This window comes from Crotalus tigris, unplaced genomic scaffold, assembly GCF_016545835.1.
Source record: "Crotalus tigris isolate CLP2741 ecotype Arizona unplaced genomic scaffold, ASM1654583v1 scf7180000024373.493273, whole genome shotgun sequence".
NCBI classification, from domain to species: domain Eukaryota; kingdom Metazoa; phylum Chordata; class Lepidosauria; order Squamata; family Viperidae; genus Crotalus; species Crotalus tigris.
The window spans coordinates 302,801-322,385 of record NW_024100543.1 but is presented as its reverse complement, the minus strand read 5'-3'; the positions used below and the strand labels follow the sequence as shown (position 1 = coordinate 322,385).

The following is a 19,585-nucleotide window of genomic DNA, read 5'->3' as shown; positions in this document are numbered from 1 at the left end:
AACCCAAGTTGGGTCCTGCAGGAATCACTAAGAATGAAATGTTATCCATTCTTTCCTTGGCAATCAGAAAACACGTACAGCTGCAAGGATAGTATTTGCCCAATTTTGGAAAAATGAGAATTTACAATCTGACCAGATTATAATTACTAAAATTTTAGAGTGTGCAGAAATGGATAGACTAACATTAGAGATGAAAGAAAAAGATGACTCAATTTATTTTATAATTTTGGAAAATTTTTATCAATGGTTAGAGACACGTTAGAACTTGAAGGATTCCATATTTTAGAACAGATGACTGATTTTTAACCGAGTTCTAATTAGCATGTTGATGATATGATTATTTTTCGTGATTTACTGATTTTCATCTGTTACTCTTGATTGTTAGGACTTTTTGAGATTTTATTAGTAGTGTTTACTTAATAGATCAACGTATTTGTTTACTAATTGTTTTAATATGTTATAGTGTAAGCTTATGGTAAAAATGGTTGAATATGATATTTACTCATTATTATGATCCAGATGGTAGCTTGTTTGTTGAAATATGTGATTATACCTATCCTTATTTTACCCTAAATCCTTTATTCCTTTCCCCTTCCCCTTCCCCCCAACCCCTCCCTTTACCATACCTGTATTGTTCCTATTTTTCCTCATCTATATAAATAAAATCTTTAATAAAATCTTGTTAAAAAAAGAAAAGAAAATACGTACATTTCCATTCTAATTCCTGGCTACTCTTCATAGATAAGTTCTTATCACCTTGCCTGGAATGATTTAAATATTATAAGCTGTGTAGAATGATGGTTGTTGCTATCACTATATGCAAAATTTCATGATGTATTGGCAGTATAGCATCCGAATCCATGTAAGAACACTACCTTTTGAAAATTTTGATTTCTTTATACTGCAATCTTATATAATAATGCTGAAATGCTACAAGATTTGGAAATCATGTGAGAAATTATTTGTATTGGAAATGAATTGGTGGCTGGATGGAGTCATTGAAGCAGTAGGCGTGAGCTTACATGGACTCCAGAAGAAGGTAGAGGACAGGAAGGCCTGGAGGAACATTGTCCATGGGGTCACAATGGGTCAGACACAACTTCACAACTAACAACAACAACAAAAAAATGAATGCTATCAATATAATTGCAAATGCTAACACTGATTGCCATCAGCTGCTTCTAGTCTTTCTCTCCTTATTTCTTTAATTATAGGATTAAATGGATAGGTTTTGCTGCTTAGTTCAATTGAGGAAATGAAAATTGGTTTTGGTTATTTACAGTATTTGTTTGATTTATATAGCTTCTCAACCCACCAAACAAGTGACTCTGAGAAGCATACAACAAAGTGAAAGTGTCAATAAATACCTAAAAACATTACCATTATTGATTATTTAAAAATATTAAACTCATAAAAAAGAGTATAGAAACAGAGCAAGAATGAAGAAATAGCAGATGAAAGGATGTTAATAATATTGGAGTTCATCCGTCTCTTGACAAAACCAGGTCTTAAGAAACCTTTGAAAACTCAGAAGTCATGGATCCAGCCTCACCTCAGGGGGAAGAAGATTCCACAGTGCCCTAACAGAAAAGGCCCACCACACAGAAGCTGGCAAATGTAGCTCCCTAGCTTATAGAACCCATAACAGGCTCTCTATGCTAGATAGGTAGGAGAAGTGATCCCTCAGGCAACCCAGTCCTTATGACAGGCTTTAAGGTCAACTACCAATACCTTGAATTGGACCTGGAAACAAAATGGTAACAATGCAGTTTGTGAAGGAGAAGTGTAATGTGTGCTCTATCAGAAACGCACATAACTGCTTGCGTTGTTGCATTTTCCTCCATCTGATGTTCACAGATAATCTTCAAGGGCAGCCCATGTAGAACAATTGCAGGAGTCCAACCAGGAGGTGATCAGGGTGTGAGGGCCTGAGTAGGGCCTCTTGATTTAGGAACAGGTATAACTGATGCAAAATATTGCCCTCCTAGCCACAGCTACTACCTTCACATCAAGCAGGAATTGTGAGTCCAGGAGGACCCCCCTAGATTGCACATGGATCTGTGGAGGCAGTACAACCCCACCCAGAACCAGAGATGGTATAGTCTTAGAACCAGAGAGTCCCAAAACCCAAAGCCATTCAGCTTGAGTACAGCTGAAGCCTATTGTTCCCCATTCAGACCTTCATAGCTTCCAAATACTGGGATAGGATGTCCACAGCACTGCTTAATTTGCTGGGAGTGCAGATATATTTTGAAATTTGGAATCAACAGGTATGGGTTGCTCATGCAATTCGGGTTGTGAATGGGTCATTTATTCATTTATTTGTAAGTGTTAGAGGCACCCAACTCCAATGTGACTGGGTAACTTACACTAAAAAAGGGGAAAAAACAATAAAAAGAAAATTGTACATGCTCAGACAAGCACACTTCTTATAAAATAAAACACAACCAACAGGGATTCACAACTCCGTAGTCTGCAGGTTGCCTGCTCCTATGTTGTAAAACTCTAGAGCAGTTTTTTCAACCTCAGCAACTTTAAGATACATGGAGTTCAACTTCCAGAATTTCCCAGTCAGATTTCAGGTAGTTGAAGTCCATATATCTTAAAGTTGTTAAGGTTGAGAAATACTGGTTTAGAGGTTCTGCTCATTTGAGAAGCAAAAAATTAAGACATGCCAAATGCTAGATTACAGGCCTTGCACATGATTCTCCACCAGAGGTTCAAATTAATAAATTAAAAATCTTAAAACCATTTCAGAATGAGATTTCATTCAATAAAGAGGGTTCCGATCAAACAAAAGATTGATTTTAGATAGATGGCACAAGTATAAAATTCATCCAATTATATCTTGTTTTGTAATTCATTCTTTTAATTAAACAGAACTGGATTGCCATTGGTTTAGAAATAATAAAGTAATTACAAACATAACTGCAGAAACTATTTAAATTTACAGTTTCTATTATAATTACATCTGACATAATTCTGTAGCCTATTATTTAGAACATTTATCAATGCTACATTGATAAATCATGTTACTTTGAAAGGAATCTGGCTTTTTGTAAAATGTAAAAAATACAAAATAATAATTTGCTAATTTCGATAACATTTTTAGTTGTTAAGGTATCAAAGGCTTTGGCAGGAAAATTGGCATAGTTATTCATTAGAAAACTGCTTTTTTGTAATTTTCTGCAAATTTTTTACTGTATCCTACTAGTTCACAATAGGTGACAATATATTTGAAAGTATATTGAAATATTTTCTAAAATACAGCTACAGTATGGATTTTCCACAAAAATGATGTGCAATAGATTTACACTTCAAAGAAAGTTGAGCCAACATTAATCCCAAAGGTCCTATTTTATTTTGCTTTAGGGTGTCGTGTTTCTAGCAAACCTATGTATGAATTCTGACTATAAATTACTATAGCTTTGGGGAAAGGTTACACCTTCACCACTTGAGAATAGACGATGAAAATTTTAATGAGAATATTCCCCAATAACACAAAATTTCTATTCACAAAGTTAAACATTGTCAAACTATTAAACCGTCTTTGACTTTGAAGTTAGGCATACCATGTCTTAATGCAGTATCATAACCATTTTATTATACGTGGGTACAGATGTCACTATAATTTTACAAATAATGTATCCTGTCAAAATATTATATTACCATATTTATGCACTCAGCATGTTTCTCTTTTTAACAGCTTCCACATAGGCATACTTTGTTATACTGAAAGAAGCTATGAATTGGTAGTATATTTAGATAGCGTTTTCTAGTTTTCAGTACCACTTACTTTCAAAGATCCTTATTTTAATGAGGACTAATAAGGCAGCACAGTGATAATAAATGGCAGATGCTATTGACTGGTCCTGCACACTTAGTAATGTGCCACTCGTCAACTGCAATGCAGTAATGAGCTGCTTTTCAGAATCCAGAGTTTTCTAGTTTTCTTAGGCATCTGCCATCCATGATAAAATGTCCCTTCTTTTCCCATGGGTAAACCTGGGACATCATATCCATGCTGAATCAATCACAAGCAAACATTGTAGGAGATCACAGAAAATGGTCAGAAGATGAAAGAACTCTCTTGGTAAAGTCCATGGTATCACAAGGAAGAGATCCCATCATACCATAAATTATTCTGACTCTCTTTTTATTTACTTCAGAAGCACCAGTAAGAAATTACATTTACCAAAGTTACCCAAAAAATCCAAACAAAAGCAAAAAAATGTTTAAAAAAATTAAAACAATAATCTTGAAGTTTCAAAAATATTTTTAAGAAGACAGAATGCAATACAAGTTCATCCATCCTATAGTAATGGTTTAGTGATATTATTGATTTGCTGTTACTGGAAGGGATCTTAAAATAATTGATTACTCCGTATAGCTTTCATGTAGTTAAAGGAAAAAAGTGACTGCTCATTCAGAAAACCCAAATATATTATTTTTACCAGATTCACTGTTATTCCAATTCTTGCTTCTTTGTCTATCTACAAGGACAACTCTCAAGGATATACCTTGCCACTAACTAGTCTTTTCTCCCCATCCATAGTGGAAAATACCATATTCCCTTTTATATAATGGTGGCACATCTTCTATGAAAACTGTCTTCCTGAAGCACAGATGATGCTCCTGTTAGTGAATAATGGAACTATCTGAAATAATATTATCGAAAATGTCTGTAACATGCTTCAGGGGAAGCTTTATATTACTGGAATATCTTTTGTGGGAGACAATCTAGATTTCCCCACTGCAGCTCTAACTTTTGATATAGTAGCTGCTTATAGTACTTCACAGGTAACTAATAAATCTGTGTGCTTATAGCCAATCTAAATTAATGGCCTTCAACATTAGAAGAAACTGTAGGCATTGGGAGGGGACACAGGTAAAGAATACTGTTATCTTCAAAAGACATAACTGTATTCCCTAAGAATGTTATCTTTCACTGGATATATGTAGTATTTTTTTTTTCTCTTGTGTTTCTGATTCCTTTTTTCCTCTGAAGGTCTTCTGAACTATATTGTCTTATAACTCCTCATATCTGTAGATTCCATTAGCACGGATTTTAGTCATCTCAACAGTGATGCATAGCTTCAGTGATACATCAGTACGTTTCTGACCAAGTGTTTAGTTTCATTTCCATTTCTACTGTGTTCAATAACCTTTCTTCATTTAGATTTAATTTTTGGTTTCAACCCAATGTATAATTTTATTTTTTTTGTTACAGTTTTAAATAGTTGGGGCTTAGACACCTCAAGGACATTACTAATCCCGTCTAAATCTCCTCTTATACTGAGTCACGGGGGAAGGCCTACTTCAAATCTTTTATGGTTCTGAGCCTCCGAATGTAACACAGCAGGCTTTGACAATTGAAACCTCATTGGAATTTGCTGCTTAACATTCCAGAGGCACTTCTAGATAAACAATCCCTACAGTCACTAAATCGCTGCCATGTTGTTGTTGTTTTACTAAAAGCTATAAGTAGAATGGCAATTGACTTTTCACAATACTCTAGGAACACTGTGTATTGTCAGACTGAAAATATTGTACTCTAGGTGCATTCATATCCCTGATGTTCCATTTGATATCTAATTTTACTGTGATTTCATAAATTACAGTAAAAATATACATAACAATATATGAAATATACACAATAAAACTAATCTGAAACATGAAAATCACCCAGTTGCTAAGTTGTTTTCAATCTCTTCATAGTTCAGAAATGAAAGTGATTGAAAGCACACAGAAGGCATAGTTGAGACTTCTTGGAGTTCTAAAAAAATGAATTAGGAAAGCAGAAAGAATGGAAATGGAAAATCATTCAAAAGCTCAACATTTCTAGCATTTTCCTTTTGTATCTTTAAAATACTGAAGAATCCCAAAGAGTGTTTTACCAATCAGACAAATATAAATTACTTCTTAAGTAATCCATTTGACATCCAACTCATTTGTGAAATATGCAATTTCACAATAAATGTAATATCCTCATTTGCTTCTGAAGTTAATTAATCTCTGATAGTTGACTTTAACTAATGGTTACTAGTAATTACTCAGACAATCTCAGTTAGGTTGCGAGGTAATCAAAAGATGGGAGATAGAGGTCAAATAAATTAGCAGGACAACACTCCAAATGGTCGTCTTAGTTACATAATGTATTTAATAGGTTTTTTGTTTGACTATTATAGTAATAAAGTTATGACAGGCTTACAAGAACAAAACTATCATGACTAATTAATATATGTCCCCTTTTTAAAGAAAATTGCAATCCTTGCTAGAAATGTCTTTAAGAATACAAAGGTGTATTCTATTATTCTGTTCTGGGCTACAACATGGTTTGCATTTGTAGGCTATGTATTACAAAGTTCACGCACAACTTAAGTCATCCGCAAGAGAGGTTACACACTGACAACGTGTAATAGAATGTGTCTGGTTTGCAGTGATTCGGGCTAGCTCTCAGTCTTCTTTACTGCTCTGTGTCATGTATGTAATGGATCCAACAGTGATGGGCATTTTGTTTTTTGAATGCAACAACAAGTGAATGAACTGAAAAGAAGAGAAGATGCACTTTTGATGAATAGATGGATGGATGGACGGACAGACAAAGTTGTTTAAATGTTTCTGACAAAGGACAGCCCATCACTTTTCAAGGCAGACTATTCCAACATTAAGAAATTCTTCTTGTCCAATTGAAACCTTTCTCATTGTAAGAAACAACCTGTATCTAACAGAATAACAGAGTTGGAAGGGATTTTGGAGGTCTTCTAGTCCAATACCTTGCTCAAGCAGGAAACCCTATATCATATCAGACAAATAGTTGTCCAGTCTCTTCTTAAAAATCTCCAGTGCTGGAGTACCCGCAATTTCTGAAGGCTAACCGTTCCACTGATTAATTGTTCTAAATTGTTCAGGAAATTTTTCTTTAGTTCTAGGTTGCTTCTTTTCTTGATTAGAATAGAATAGACCTAATTAGTTTCCATCCATTGCTTCTTGTCCTGCTTCAGGTGCTTTTTGGAGAATAGGCTGAACCCCTCTTCTTTGTGGCAGTCCCTTAGATATCATGTCACCCCTAGTCCTTCTTTTCATTAAGCTAGACAATTCCTGCAACTGTTCTTCATATGTTTTAGCATCTAGTCCCCTAGTCATCTTTGTTGCTCTTCTCTGCACTCTTTCTAGAGTCTCAACATCTTTTTTATATCACGGCAACCAAAACTGAATGCAATATTGCAAGTGTGCTCTTATCAAGGCATTATAAAGTGGTATTAACACTTCACGTGATCTTTTATTTTATTTTTATCCGTTATCTGTGGACAAATCTATTGCACCTCTATATGACAGCCTTTCAGATACCTGAAGATAGCAATCATGTCTCTGTATAGTTCCAAGAAGAGAATATTTGTAGCTGAGTGTTAAACTGTGACTCCATAGTGCTCTCTGAGCTTGGTTGTTTTCTTGCAGACCTTTCATTACCTAACTAGGTAGCATCTTCAATGGTAAAAGGAAGTGGGGTCTGATCTCTGTTTATTTACAATGGCTTGCCCTGTCAGAGTATGTGGGAGTGTTGTTTTCTTCTGGGTAATTCATTGATTCAGATGTTGTTTTCTGTTTCCTAGTTTGTTTGAGTTCAATTAAACATTCTATATCTCAGCTTTAAACTATAAACAAATACATCTATCATAAACACAAAGTAATCCCAGTATCCTAGTATAAACAAAATAATAGAGTTAAACATAACAGATAGTTTCTCCTTAAAAATTAAAGATAAAAAGATTAATCAATGAACTTCTTTAATTAAAAAAAAACAATTGAGTAGATGCTAAAAAATAGGATTAGTTATAGAATAAAAAGTTTAATCTTATATTAAATACTAACAGATCCAATATATACCACATTTTTCAAGTTGAGATATCAATAAATCCAAATGGAGTCACCCAGCAAAATAATATATCCCATTTTAGCCTTGGTCTAAGACCAACTTTGTATTCCTTTTTTTATAGAACAATCTTTCTCTATAATACATTTAAATTGTTGTAAATTTCTGCAATATTTTAAACAGCCTCTTTTGTAATCAAGAAAAAGGAATTGTGAATCAAGCGAAAAGGAATTGTTCCAATTGTTCTCTAGGATTGTGTATTCTCTTACAGAGTCTCCTTCATTTTGTTTTCAAGTGGAATTTGTTGCATATCTTTGTTCTGGAGACAGCCTGTTCCCAAGAGGACACAACGTAGTTGACATAATTGATTCAAAGTTCTGATTGAGTTCCTCAAAGATATCTTTAAGTGCCATTATACCGTAAATGCCGGCGTATAAGACGACCCCCGTCTTTATAGCCGGGCCGCATTCCTAGAACATCGTCTTATACGCCGGAAACTACCAGTATTTCTGGCGTATAAGACGACCCCTGTCTTTGGCGCCGATTTCAGCGCTCGCGGAAGTCGCCTTATACGCCGGCATTTACGGGATAAGTTACTTATCTTATTATGTCTCCAATATCAAAAACAATTTTCCTTTCCCTCAAACATGAATTTATTCTTTTAAAATAATTTCAAAATCTGAATATTCAAAATCTAATATTCCAACATTTTCTGATCTCTTAATTTAAAATTTTCTGCAGTCAAAACCTTGCCTTGATTTTTGCTGTTTGTTTTAAATTCTGAAAAATGTAGAAATAGATTTTTATTTTCTTATATAAAGGCATTCATCCAGTGTTTGCAATTTTATCACTTTGTAGGTGCCTAACTTCTTTGCAGCAGTTAATAGGCAATTTCTAAAGATGATTAGCAAGGAAAGTGTACAAACTTAATGTCCTTTGAAAAGGCTTTTTTGTGGCTAAGAGCAATTATGGCAAATTTCCTCAACTCTCGATTTTCCCCATCTCCAGAAACTGCTGTCATGCAGTTTCTTTGTGAGGAGCAATTGTAAATAGAAACAGCTTGGGTGATCTTGCATTCTCTCTTAAATAGATTGATAGATCAGATACTTACTAATGCCTGAAAATTTTGTCTCTGTTTTTCCACAGAACTATCTTCAATATGTCATTCTCCCAAAAGCCCTCTGCAATGCCTTTTCTATTCCTCCAACTTTGTGTCATCCAGAAAATTGATAATCTTATCTTCCAACCCCTCATACAAATAGTTTCTAAATACATTGGGCAACACAAGGCTTAAAATGGATCTGTAAAGTTTATCACTTGACACTTTTCTTCAGCTTGATATTCAACTAGCTCTCTATCCATCTAATGCAGTGGTTCTCAACCTTCCTAATGCTGCGACCCCCAACCATGTGGTCGTAAGTCGAGGACTACCTGTATTTCCCTGTGGGCGGACATTCTGCCTCCTCTCCTGCGGCTGGAGCGCATGCTGGGCAGGGTGAGGGTGCACGCAGGCCGTTGCCCAGCAATTGCCTTGGCCCAGGAGCACTGCACATGCATGGTGCCACCCCCTGCGCCGGCCGAGGCGTAGCTGGCAAGCGGCAGCGATGGCGCAGGCCGACACTGGCTGGGCCACCAGCTGGCCCAGGCCAAGGGAGGTAAGCCACCCACCAGGCCCCACGCATGCCAGCAATCCTCTCTGCGCCTGCCGCTGCCCTGCTAGCCTTACCTTGGCCACCACACATTCGGTGTGGCAGCAGGCAGGCCCAGGAGCTCCTGAGCAGCCATGGCACACAGTAGCAAGGGCGCAGGGTGACCACTGGCTGGGCCACTAGCTGCCCAGCCCAAGGGAGGTAAGCCACCTGCCGGGCCCCAAGCGTGCCAGCAACCCTCCCTGGCCTCCCACCCCTGGTCCTCTTTTACTTACATTTAGCTCAGCAGAGAGGGGTGGAAACGTCCAGAAAGCTCGCCTTAGCTGCAGACAACTTGCAGCACCGTTTGCAGACTGGGACTTTTGGCGGGCTCAGCAGGGCAGAGACAGCCTGGACAATTCCTATTGGCTTTTGAAAGCCAATAGAATTAGACTCTATTCAAGAGAGTCTATTCTATTGGCTTTCAAAAGCCAATAGAATAAAAGGGAGTAGCACAGCTAACGAAAAGGGAAAAAATGGCGGACTGCGTTGTTTGGCGACCCCCGTGAAATGGTCATTTGACCCCAAATGGGGTCACGACCCACAGGTTGAGAACCGCTGATCTAATGTTAGCATCTTGCCCTTTTCTTAATATGATTTCATTTCATTTGTCAGATTCTTTAAAAATGCTGCCCTTTATTGTTTGCATTCTTCTAAGTATCTGATAAAAATATTGATTTCTGCTTCTAAATATATGATTTTTAAATATTAAATTAAAATCAGGGCCCTGCCCACTAGAAGCATCTGCTTCAACTGTACAATACTCCATCTTGACTTTTGTGATTCTTCTTCCCATGGTGCCCCTGCTGCCTGCAGTCCCACCAAGGCCAAATACCTCATTTCTAAGGTTCATTCCTCAGAACAGAACATTTTGGAGAGGTTGGCTTGGAGACCGCCTAGGCCAGTGATGGTGAACCTTTTAGAGATTGAGTGCCCAAACTGCAACCCCAAACCCACTTATGTATCATCAGGTGCCAGGTGAGTGTGGCCCATTGGGTGGATGTGGCCCATTGGATGAGTGCGGCTGCGGTGGTAACGGCAGACTGGGTGGGACTAAAAAGTTCAATGAATTCCAACTTTGCAAGATCTTTCTTTTCCCAGCTAAAAGTTGAAATTGATTGATTGATTGAACGTTTTTTTTTTTCCACCTGGCGGTGGAGGCCTAAAGCAAAACGGTTTTATAAAACCCAGCTGAAGGCTTAGGACTGGGACAACTGCTCGTGTGCCCACAGAGAGGGCTCTGTGTGCCACCTGTGGCAGCATGCCATAGGTTCGCCACCATGGGCCTAGGCTGCAGCAGCATAAACAGTCTTCAAGAATACCTCATCAGTTGCATTTCTCTGAGAAAGTATCCCTCATAAAGTTCCTTTCTCAGACTGCAATTAATTCATTACGGAAAATTGGATTTAAACATACAGACAAGCCCAAACTTGGGTTTCTGGCATTCTTCCTTCTGTTCTTACATCTCATAACAAACAAGAGTTTGTAATATATCTATGCTGTACTCAGAGTCATAGCTACAAATGGTCAGAGGACAGAATTGTAATCCCCACTTCTTCAGAGGCCAAGTGGTTGAAAGAGTATGTGATTTTGATTTATTTTACACAATTTGTATTCATCTTTGTTTTCCTTTTGCTCTTTTTCTCTTAAGTAAGAAATACACTGTCTTTGTTTGCCTCGGTTTCAGAGTGGATTATTTGTCTTTAAAAAATAACATGTAACCAAATAATGCTGTATTAATCCATTTTTAAAGCACTCCAATGAAACTTTAGGTTAAATTTAAACAAGCATTAGTGAGCGTGAAACGGACTGTACTTACATGGCTGGGGCCCATAAATAATGACTTTCGTGGTTCATTGGTCAAATTAAGCTGATAGAAAAATGACTAAATTGAAAATCTGTGGGTTGAACTGTTGATGAATTTTGGCAGAATGCTAAGCAGGCAATTGTAGACTTATTAACAGAAAAGGGGAAGGACAGATTCTGAAAAAAAAATGAAAGCACCAGGAAGTGACAGATTAAGTAATGGAATAAGATGACTTGTATTAAAAAATGAAAATGTTATTACATTACGTCATTTGATTTTAATATAGACAACTCAATATTCTACCATCAGCTTTCTAATATTTGGCCTCTACCTATTTTTTTTCTAGGAATCCCATTACATTATGAACATTCCCTTGAAGAATAACAAACTGTTGGAAAAAAACCTTAAGCAATTTCTGGGGGGTGAATTTCTGGGGAGGGTGAAACAAAGACCTTGAGATCAGACAGGACCATTCTCAAAGGAAGATTTTGTTTTCCAGGCTGACAAACAAGTGTCAAGAAGATTGTTACTGTATAAGTGCAGGGGAAAAAAAGAGAGAAGATTTAAACCCTGGGGCTGCTATCAGGCTTCTTTTATCTGCAATGAAAACACGTCCTTGACTTTTCCCTGCTAGCTCCAGAGTAGGAATTTGAGTTTTCTGAAAAACATTTATTTCTGAGCCTCCATAACCTCAAACCATAAGCCTGCTTTGACACTAACCTAGTTTTTGCTGATCAAGCCTTCTGAGATGACAGTCACAAAAATTAAAACTTTCTTATCTTGCTTTATTATAACGTGCCCATGCAGAAAGTCTGAAATGAATAACTCCACCTCTCCTTTGTATGATTCCTTGGTCTAAACTACCCCAATATTTCAAATCATTCCTATCACTTGAAGGCAGCTATATCATGTGTACAGAATTTGATTTGTCCCTCCTTGTAAGTACTGATGACAAATTTCCTTTCTGTTTTGTGTACATTTGAATTCTTGATCTAGAATAAGAGCAAAATTAGAGATTGTTGCATACACGCTAACCAATATAGCTATAGTAGTCTTTTTCACCCTGTAAACTTGTGTGTGTGTGTGTGTGTGTGTGTGTGTGTGTGTGTGTGTGTGAGAGAGAGAGAGAGAGAGAGAGAGAGAGAGAGAGAGAGAGAGAGAGAGAGAGATTGATTATGTTTTATTCTACTGGTTGGATATTTTGTGAGCAATAGTCCTAATACATCAGAAAGGCATCAAGTTAAACATTATAATGTGAGCTCTAGAATAAACTAAAAAAAAAAAAAACCAGAAATTATCTACAAATGATAGACCATGGTAATTTTAATAAAATTCCAATGAATTAAGCACCCACTTAAGTCAAATGAGAAATAATGAATATTAATAGGGTTAATGTATAATAATATAATCAGGTAATGAATTCAAATGAATGGGCGCATATGTCCTAAGGGTCCAATAACAATTTTTCACTTGGATAGCATCATGTGAGATTTAAAAGATATTGTGTTGCTTGAGATTAGGGTCACCTTCAACCCTCTGCCGCCTGGATGTTCAGTTTAATCCCAAAATACAGCAAGTTTTTTTCTACCCCTCTGTTGTATGCTTGTTTTTGTCTTCCAATGAATTCAGACTTTGTTTTCAAATTGTCCATAAGTTTTACTTAAAGAAAACTTGGACATAATTCTTTTTGAAAATATGTAACTTCCTTTTCTTTTATGAACATTTTTATTAGTTTTATTTGGTTTATATGATGCTTCAATTATGTGTGAGTCTAAATAGCTCACACTCCCAGTTATAGTAAACAAGATAAAAAATAAAAACACTAAAAAAATTTGATAACACCCAAAGTAGGAGATGCTTTAAGAACTTCTGTAATATACATGTTTTAATCTGTTTCCTGGACTCTAACAAAAGTGGAACTGATTTGATCTTGGGGAAAGCAAAGAATGTAGCAGTGACAGAAAAGTCTGCATATAGACAACACTTTATATTCTCTTACGGCATGGGTGTCAAACTCACGTCATGTGATGTGTCACGACATATTGTGACTTTTTTTCCATTGCCAGAGCTGGGGTGGGCACAGCTTCCATATGATCCAAGCGGCCTATGGGCCGGCAGTTTGACACCCCTGCCTTACGGCAATACCCTTTAGGAATAAGAACAGAGGAAGGTAGGTAGTACTTGTTGGAGAGACAGGTACCATTAATAATTGGCAGTCTATGTAGATATTCAGGTCCTTGGGATTTACTTGTTATTGATTAATTTGCTAAAAATTGGGGCAGCAAGGTATAAAATAGTTAGGCCTCTTCCAGTTAAGCTGTAATAGGCTGCCTAAAATGGGCCATCACAATATTAAAAATCTGAAGATTCTGAAGATCCTAGCCATATTATTTTGTTTAGAGTATCTTCATTTTATTCCTCCTCAGAGCAGCTTGATTTTTTTCATAAAATCAAGTTTTGCCTCCCTTTGATTTTTTTCATAAAATCATAAAATCAAGTTTTGCCTCCCTTTGATTATATTAACACTAAGAGGCACAAATGTCTTCTAAATATTAGTCACTAAGGTATTTAATTAATAATGGTTACAGGGTTGCAGGAATAATTTGATATACTAATCATTTCCAAATTAGCTTCAACCCTTTTAAAAAGATAATCTGAAAACACGATGTAAACGCTTTCAAGTTTATAATATACTCTGTGATTGGAATTCATCCTATTCCTGTTAAAATTGCTATTTTACAAGGCTGCATATTTAACTCTTTCCCCAAGTGAAATAGGGAGACTAGAAACTGAAACAAGGGTTTAATGAAACCTCTTCCTGATAAACAAATTCTAATATTATGAAAGCCTGAATCGTTATTAGTACTAAGGACATTTTACTATTCCACATTTATCTCCTACAGTCTTTATTCCAAATAGGGTATTATTTTTAGTGTCTCTAGTATTAAACTCTTATACATATACAAATATTAAACAATATTATTGATAATTTATATATACGAAATAACAATTTCTGTTTGAATAGCTTGCTTGTTAATTTAAGATGCAGGTAACAGGAAAAGTAAGGAATTATTGTGGGAATTATATAGTATTTGCCCCGTACCATATTTATAATAATTAAGAAACATATTATACACCCAATAATAATAAAAAAGAATTATGTTGCCAGTTCTTTAGCTGATGTTGGCCTTCTTACACATCAAATCCTTCCTAAGAACCTACAGTGTAGGATATTGTAATATATTGGCATAGTATATGTACAGATCTAACCTTTGTGACTTTTTGTAATTGACAGATGGAAATTTTATTAATGCATAACTTTTCTAAGTGACACCTAAGATTTTTGGATATGGCACCCAGGCATTTTGTGTCATAATATTTCAAATTGCAATTTTCAGATCTTGATTCTCTGTGATCTCCTCCAATTCATTTACTTCTATTTTACTGTCTCCTAGTATTGCCACATCAATTATCCACACTTTTATTATGATTACTTATTACATTTATATATTGCCAGACTCTTGATGACTATTTTGCATACATTTCTAGCCTACCTTCTAATAAAAGTAGTGCTTATATTCATAAAGATATACTATCCAAGTTATAAGTAAGGTATTAAATCTCACCAAACCATATCCAATAAAAACTCAATATGCATCAATAAACTTCTCAACATGCATCAAGTTAGATTTGGCAGCAAAACCTGTCTGTATAAAAATATCTTTGCTGTCAGGAACATAACAGAGATGATTCCTCTTGGCAAGAAGATTCAGAGCCCTGTGAACAACTTGTTGTCCCTGACAAGTGTGTCTTTGGCAGAGGAAACAGCAACAGAGAGTCTCTTCTGATATGCTATCCTATCTTACCCTGCCCTATCCCCCCTAAGCTGCAATGGACTTCAGAGATCAATAACAGTACTTTGAACTGTGCTTAGAAGCAAACTATTGCAATGACACATCATGCTCTGAATAACTGGATCAACAGTCAAACCCCATGATTCTGAACCAGGTATAGTATTGCAAAGCTTTTCAAAGGTGGAAATAGGCCAAACGAATTCAGATGGAGAGTTAAGTTTGCACCTTTGTCAATCTTTTCTTCCAATGGAAATTTAAATGCATTGCAGCCATTCAATTCCTGGATGAGGATCTTAGTGAAGACAAAGAGTAAGGTCCATCTTTCTCCATGGACACCAAACCTAGCTGTAGATTGTGGGAATGGGAAAAATGAATGAGTGGGAAATGTTTAAATATAAAGGATAGATGAAAGTAATATACATGATAAATAATATCCAAATCTATTTTGAATCCCACATCCATTGCTAGCATATGGCGACTGATATATTAACCCCAAGGAAATGTAAATTTTGGTAGACGAGGAAGTCTTTTACTCCCAAGCCTAAATCATTAAACTCATTTAAAAATAACATATTATGGTATTGGAACTTAGTAAGATGGAGTTCAGTTCCTGAGTATTGTATGAAAAAAATATTTCTATTTCAAATCTTCTTACTACTAAAACAAGAAGTGAATAAGACATAAAAGTATCAGGAACACCAGAATTATAGAATAAATTTATAGAAGTTTAGTCTTAGTTGATTAGAATGTGTTTTCAAGTTGGGTAGCCATTTAAGTTGCTAAATACATACATACATACATACATACATACATACATACATATATTATTTGGTCCTACCATGTTTACATACCCTAGATATGATTAAAAAACAAACTACTGAGTAATTTTGAAATAAACAAAAACTTGTCCAGATCAATAAACAAAAATATGGCAAAAGAACACCATATAATCCAACTTTGTTGTGTATTTTCCATTGTCTTCAGCTTGAACTGAGTTGTCTCTTGTTCTTCTGGAATGCACTCCCTCCCTCCTAGGAATCCAGATCAGATTCCATCACATCTATCTGCACATACATTCATCATGTTTCATTTAACAGAACATTCACCGTCCTACAATTGTATATAGATTCTTAGTAGCAGTTTATATTATCAGGTGACTATTTCTTTCTCATAAAATCTGAAACTCCAGTGATTGTAATAAATCACTTGGCTATCTTGTAAAATAAATGTATTTTACTCTAATATATTTGTGCTCTCAAAAAACTTTTGAATTTGTTGCCTTAATTTTTTTTATTTTTATATAACTGGCAATGCATTGTTTTGACTCCAAAACAAATTTCTCATGACAATATAGAATATATTAGGCTGCATTTGTTTTACTAATGAGTAACATAACATATTGTATAATGTTGTATTTAGATTCCAATATTAACTCCAAACATAAACTTTCTTTGACTATTATATTAGTTGCATCAAGTGTTAAACCAAATGGCAAATATATACATTGTTGTGCGTTTTGAATTTTAGAGGGATGATAGGAGGAGATTAAATAAAAGTATTTTCTGTGACCATAATATTATGCTTTAAATGCACATAAAACCTGAAAATTCAGAAACAGTCTGGAATTGGTAAGGTAATGCCATAAAAACTGTTATCGAGGTTTTTATTACTTCAACTGAATTCAATTATTTTTTTCCCAAAATTTTATAACAGTTTCCAAATTTCATTGTTGAACAATGTTTCAACCTTTAATAGTCATGGTGTTCTTAGAGTCACACATTTTTACTTGTAGTTAATTCCCTTCCTGATGTTAATTTCTATTCACATGATCATGAATGATAATTAAATATATTCATTAATACATGTATAATACATTAAATTAAGTATAGCATTATACATGGTGTGGTGAAAATCCCCTGCCTCTCCGACATGTATTAAAAACTAGAATTAATGAAATTGTTTGGAATGAGAATTTGAAATATTAAAGAAAGCATTTGAGTTGAATGCCTTCAAACAATGATTAGACAAATTTATGGGATTATGACTGCTAAAAATAATTATGTTACCATAGAATGTTTGGGTTCACAGCATTATATCACTGGAAAACTCTTTGTCAGGAGTTGAAAAAATGACAATAGAAGGTTGCTGCTAGAGAGATATATTAGTTGGCTTCTGTAAGCCTCTGGTTGTCTGCTTTTAGATAATGAATATTAAATCAAATTGACCTTAATCAAACAGAGATACATGACAAAAGTCCTTGACAAAGGAATTTCCAAAGTTCCTGGGCTTTCACACAATCAAACAGTTTTTGCTTTTTATCATTCTAACTCTCCCCCTCCCATTTTTATCATCTAACACATTAATTACCATTCTCATCAAGAAAAGAATATAGTTTCTTTTCATATTTGAAGTGTTAGTGGAATGCTACATGTACTATTTAGAGGGGGGGGAAGAGTTGCTCAAAAATTATACTGCCTTTGATTTTGTCTTGAGTATAAATTTGCAAAAATCAGACACTGAACCTATTAAAAATTATCCCCAAATGAATGGTTGTATTCAATCCAATTCTTAATGTTCTCACAAACTCTCCTTCCAAAAAGGAGGAGACATGTAGATTCATAGGAGATAAAAAAAAAGTAGGTAAGTGATGCGTGGTCAGTTTTATAGGCTTTATTATGGTAATGAATCTTAAAAGAAAACAGAAATAGATCTTCTAACAAGAAAACTGAATGTATGGAAACACTAACTGATAACATACATTTAAAATCTGATCCAGAAAGCCTAAAAAGGATATATAGATATGCTTCTGTAATTCGCAAGTCAGAATTCAGTTTTTAAAAGCAGACAAGGACTAAAAATGAATGCAACATTGTCTCCTGTTGATTTTTTTTTTTTTTTAGATAGAGTGAAGATCAGGTAGCCTGAAGATTAGGAGTGATGGAAATATTTTGCATGCTCACCAATTTTGTTTGCCATAGGAAAGTGACAAGTAGAATGAGAAAAAAATAGTATCCCACTTCTCTAGATAAATGTAGCTGTCAGTGTTGCCGGCTTGCCCTATCATAGATTCCACAAAGAGAGAGTAATGATGACATGTCCACAATTCCAAGACTTATGTGCTTGCCTCTGACATAGAACAGAATAGAATACTTTATTTGACCAAGTGTGATTAGACACACAAAAAATTTGTCTCCGATGCACAGACAAGTACATCAGGATACATGTACAAAAAGCTGGATTAGTGTTGTAATGTTGCCACATGCATTTTGCTATTTTTTCATTGCTGAAGTTTGTACCACACACCTATATGTCATATGTAAACTGAAAGCTCTGAGGCAGATATTCTACCTGGGAACTTAGCCAAACCTTTTAATATGCCTGTGTGTACAATGTGAATAAACACACAGAACATCTCTTTAGTGTATTTGCCTTTTGGTCTCTAAGACAGCTTCAGTTGTTTTGCATCAGTATAGGGAATAGGAACTACAATGGAAGTTCAGTTCTTGCAACCTCTGGCAAATTACCAATATTATGCCTAGAAGCCGCTTTCATTGAGAAAATGTGCTTTAAAACAGAACTGAGCTGGAGTGATGACATTTCATCGACTCCTCTGCTTGCTGCAAATAGCACATTTCATTGAAAATCATTTGTCGAGGGCAGAAAAGTTCTCAACACACAGCTCTACTCAATACCCAACTGTACCTCCACTCCTAGGGAAATGTTTTTCACCCTCCAAAAATGATCAGTGCCATATTGTTTCTTGCGTTTCAGAATAACACAGTACCAGGGAGGCAATTAGCTACAAGCTCAAAGCTTCAGCAGTGTTAGCACCGTAGCACTTTTCATAAGGTAAATCGGTTTACAGAGGCTGGGGAACATTCCTTTCTTCTCTCTCTTCCCCCACATAATATTATCACCTGGAAATGTGAAATCTGGGATATTTCTTCTGAACAAAGATACTTAATTGAAACCATAAATCACAGCTTCTTACCTGTGTACCAACTGTTTGCGGCTTACACAAGTGGCTGTCTCGTAGTCATGAGTGACACATACTTTGTGAGGGCTGCACTTTACCTTCAAACATGGGTCTTTAGATGGGTCAAGGGCTATTAGAAACAAGATACAAAGAAGTTGTTTAGAAGATTACTCCTTTGTTCATTAGTCAAAATACTAAGTTAAGAATCAAAACCACTTCTCAGTTATTTTTGAAATGCTGTAAAATGTTTAATCCATTTGACCTCAAAACTCTGTGCAATGAATGATATTCAGCTATTGTCAGCTGATCAAGGTCATCCAATGAACTTTCAAACTAATTACTTAGGACTTTAAGCTAGCCCTCTGCTTTATATTATGTCTTCAAGTT

General features: G+C 35.6%; 1 protein-coding gene across 6 annotated transcripts in view; it reads right to left on the bottom strand.

Moving 5' to 3' along the window:
* Window positions 1–19,585, bottom strand: part of LOC120301243 (testican-1-like) — a 400,730-nt gene that overhangs the window by 138,268 nt on the left and 242,877 nt on the right. For all 6 annotated transcript variants that reach the window (XM_039328200.1, XM_039328197.1, XM_039328201.1 and 3 more), the window contains one exon: window positions 19,214–19,328. In XM_039328200.1, the coding sequence (XP_039184134.1) occupies window positions 19,214–19,328 (115 nt within the window). The remainder of the gene's footprint in view (window positions 1–19,213; window positions 19,329–19,585) is intronic.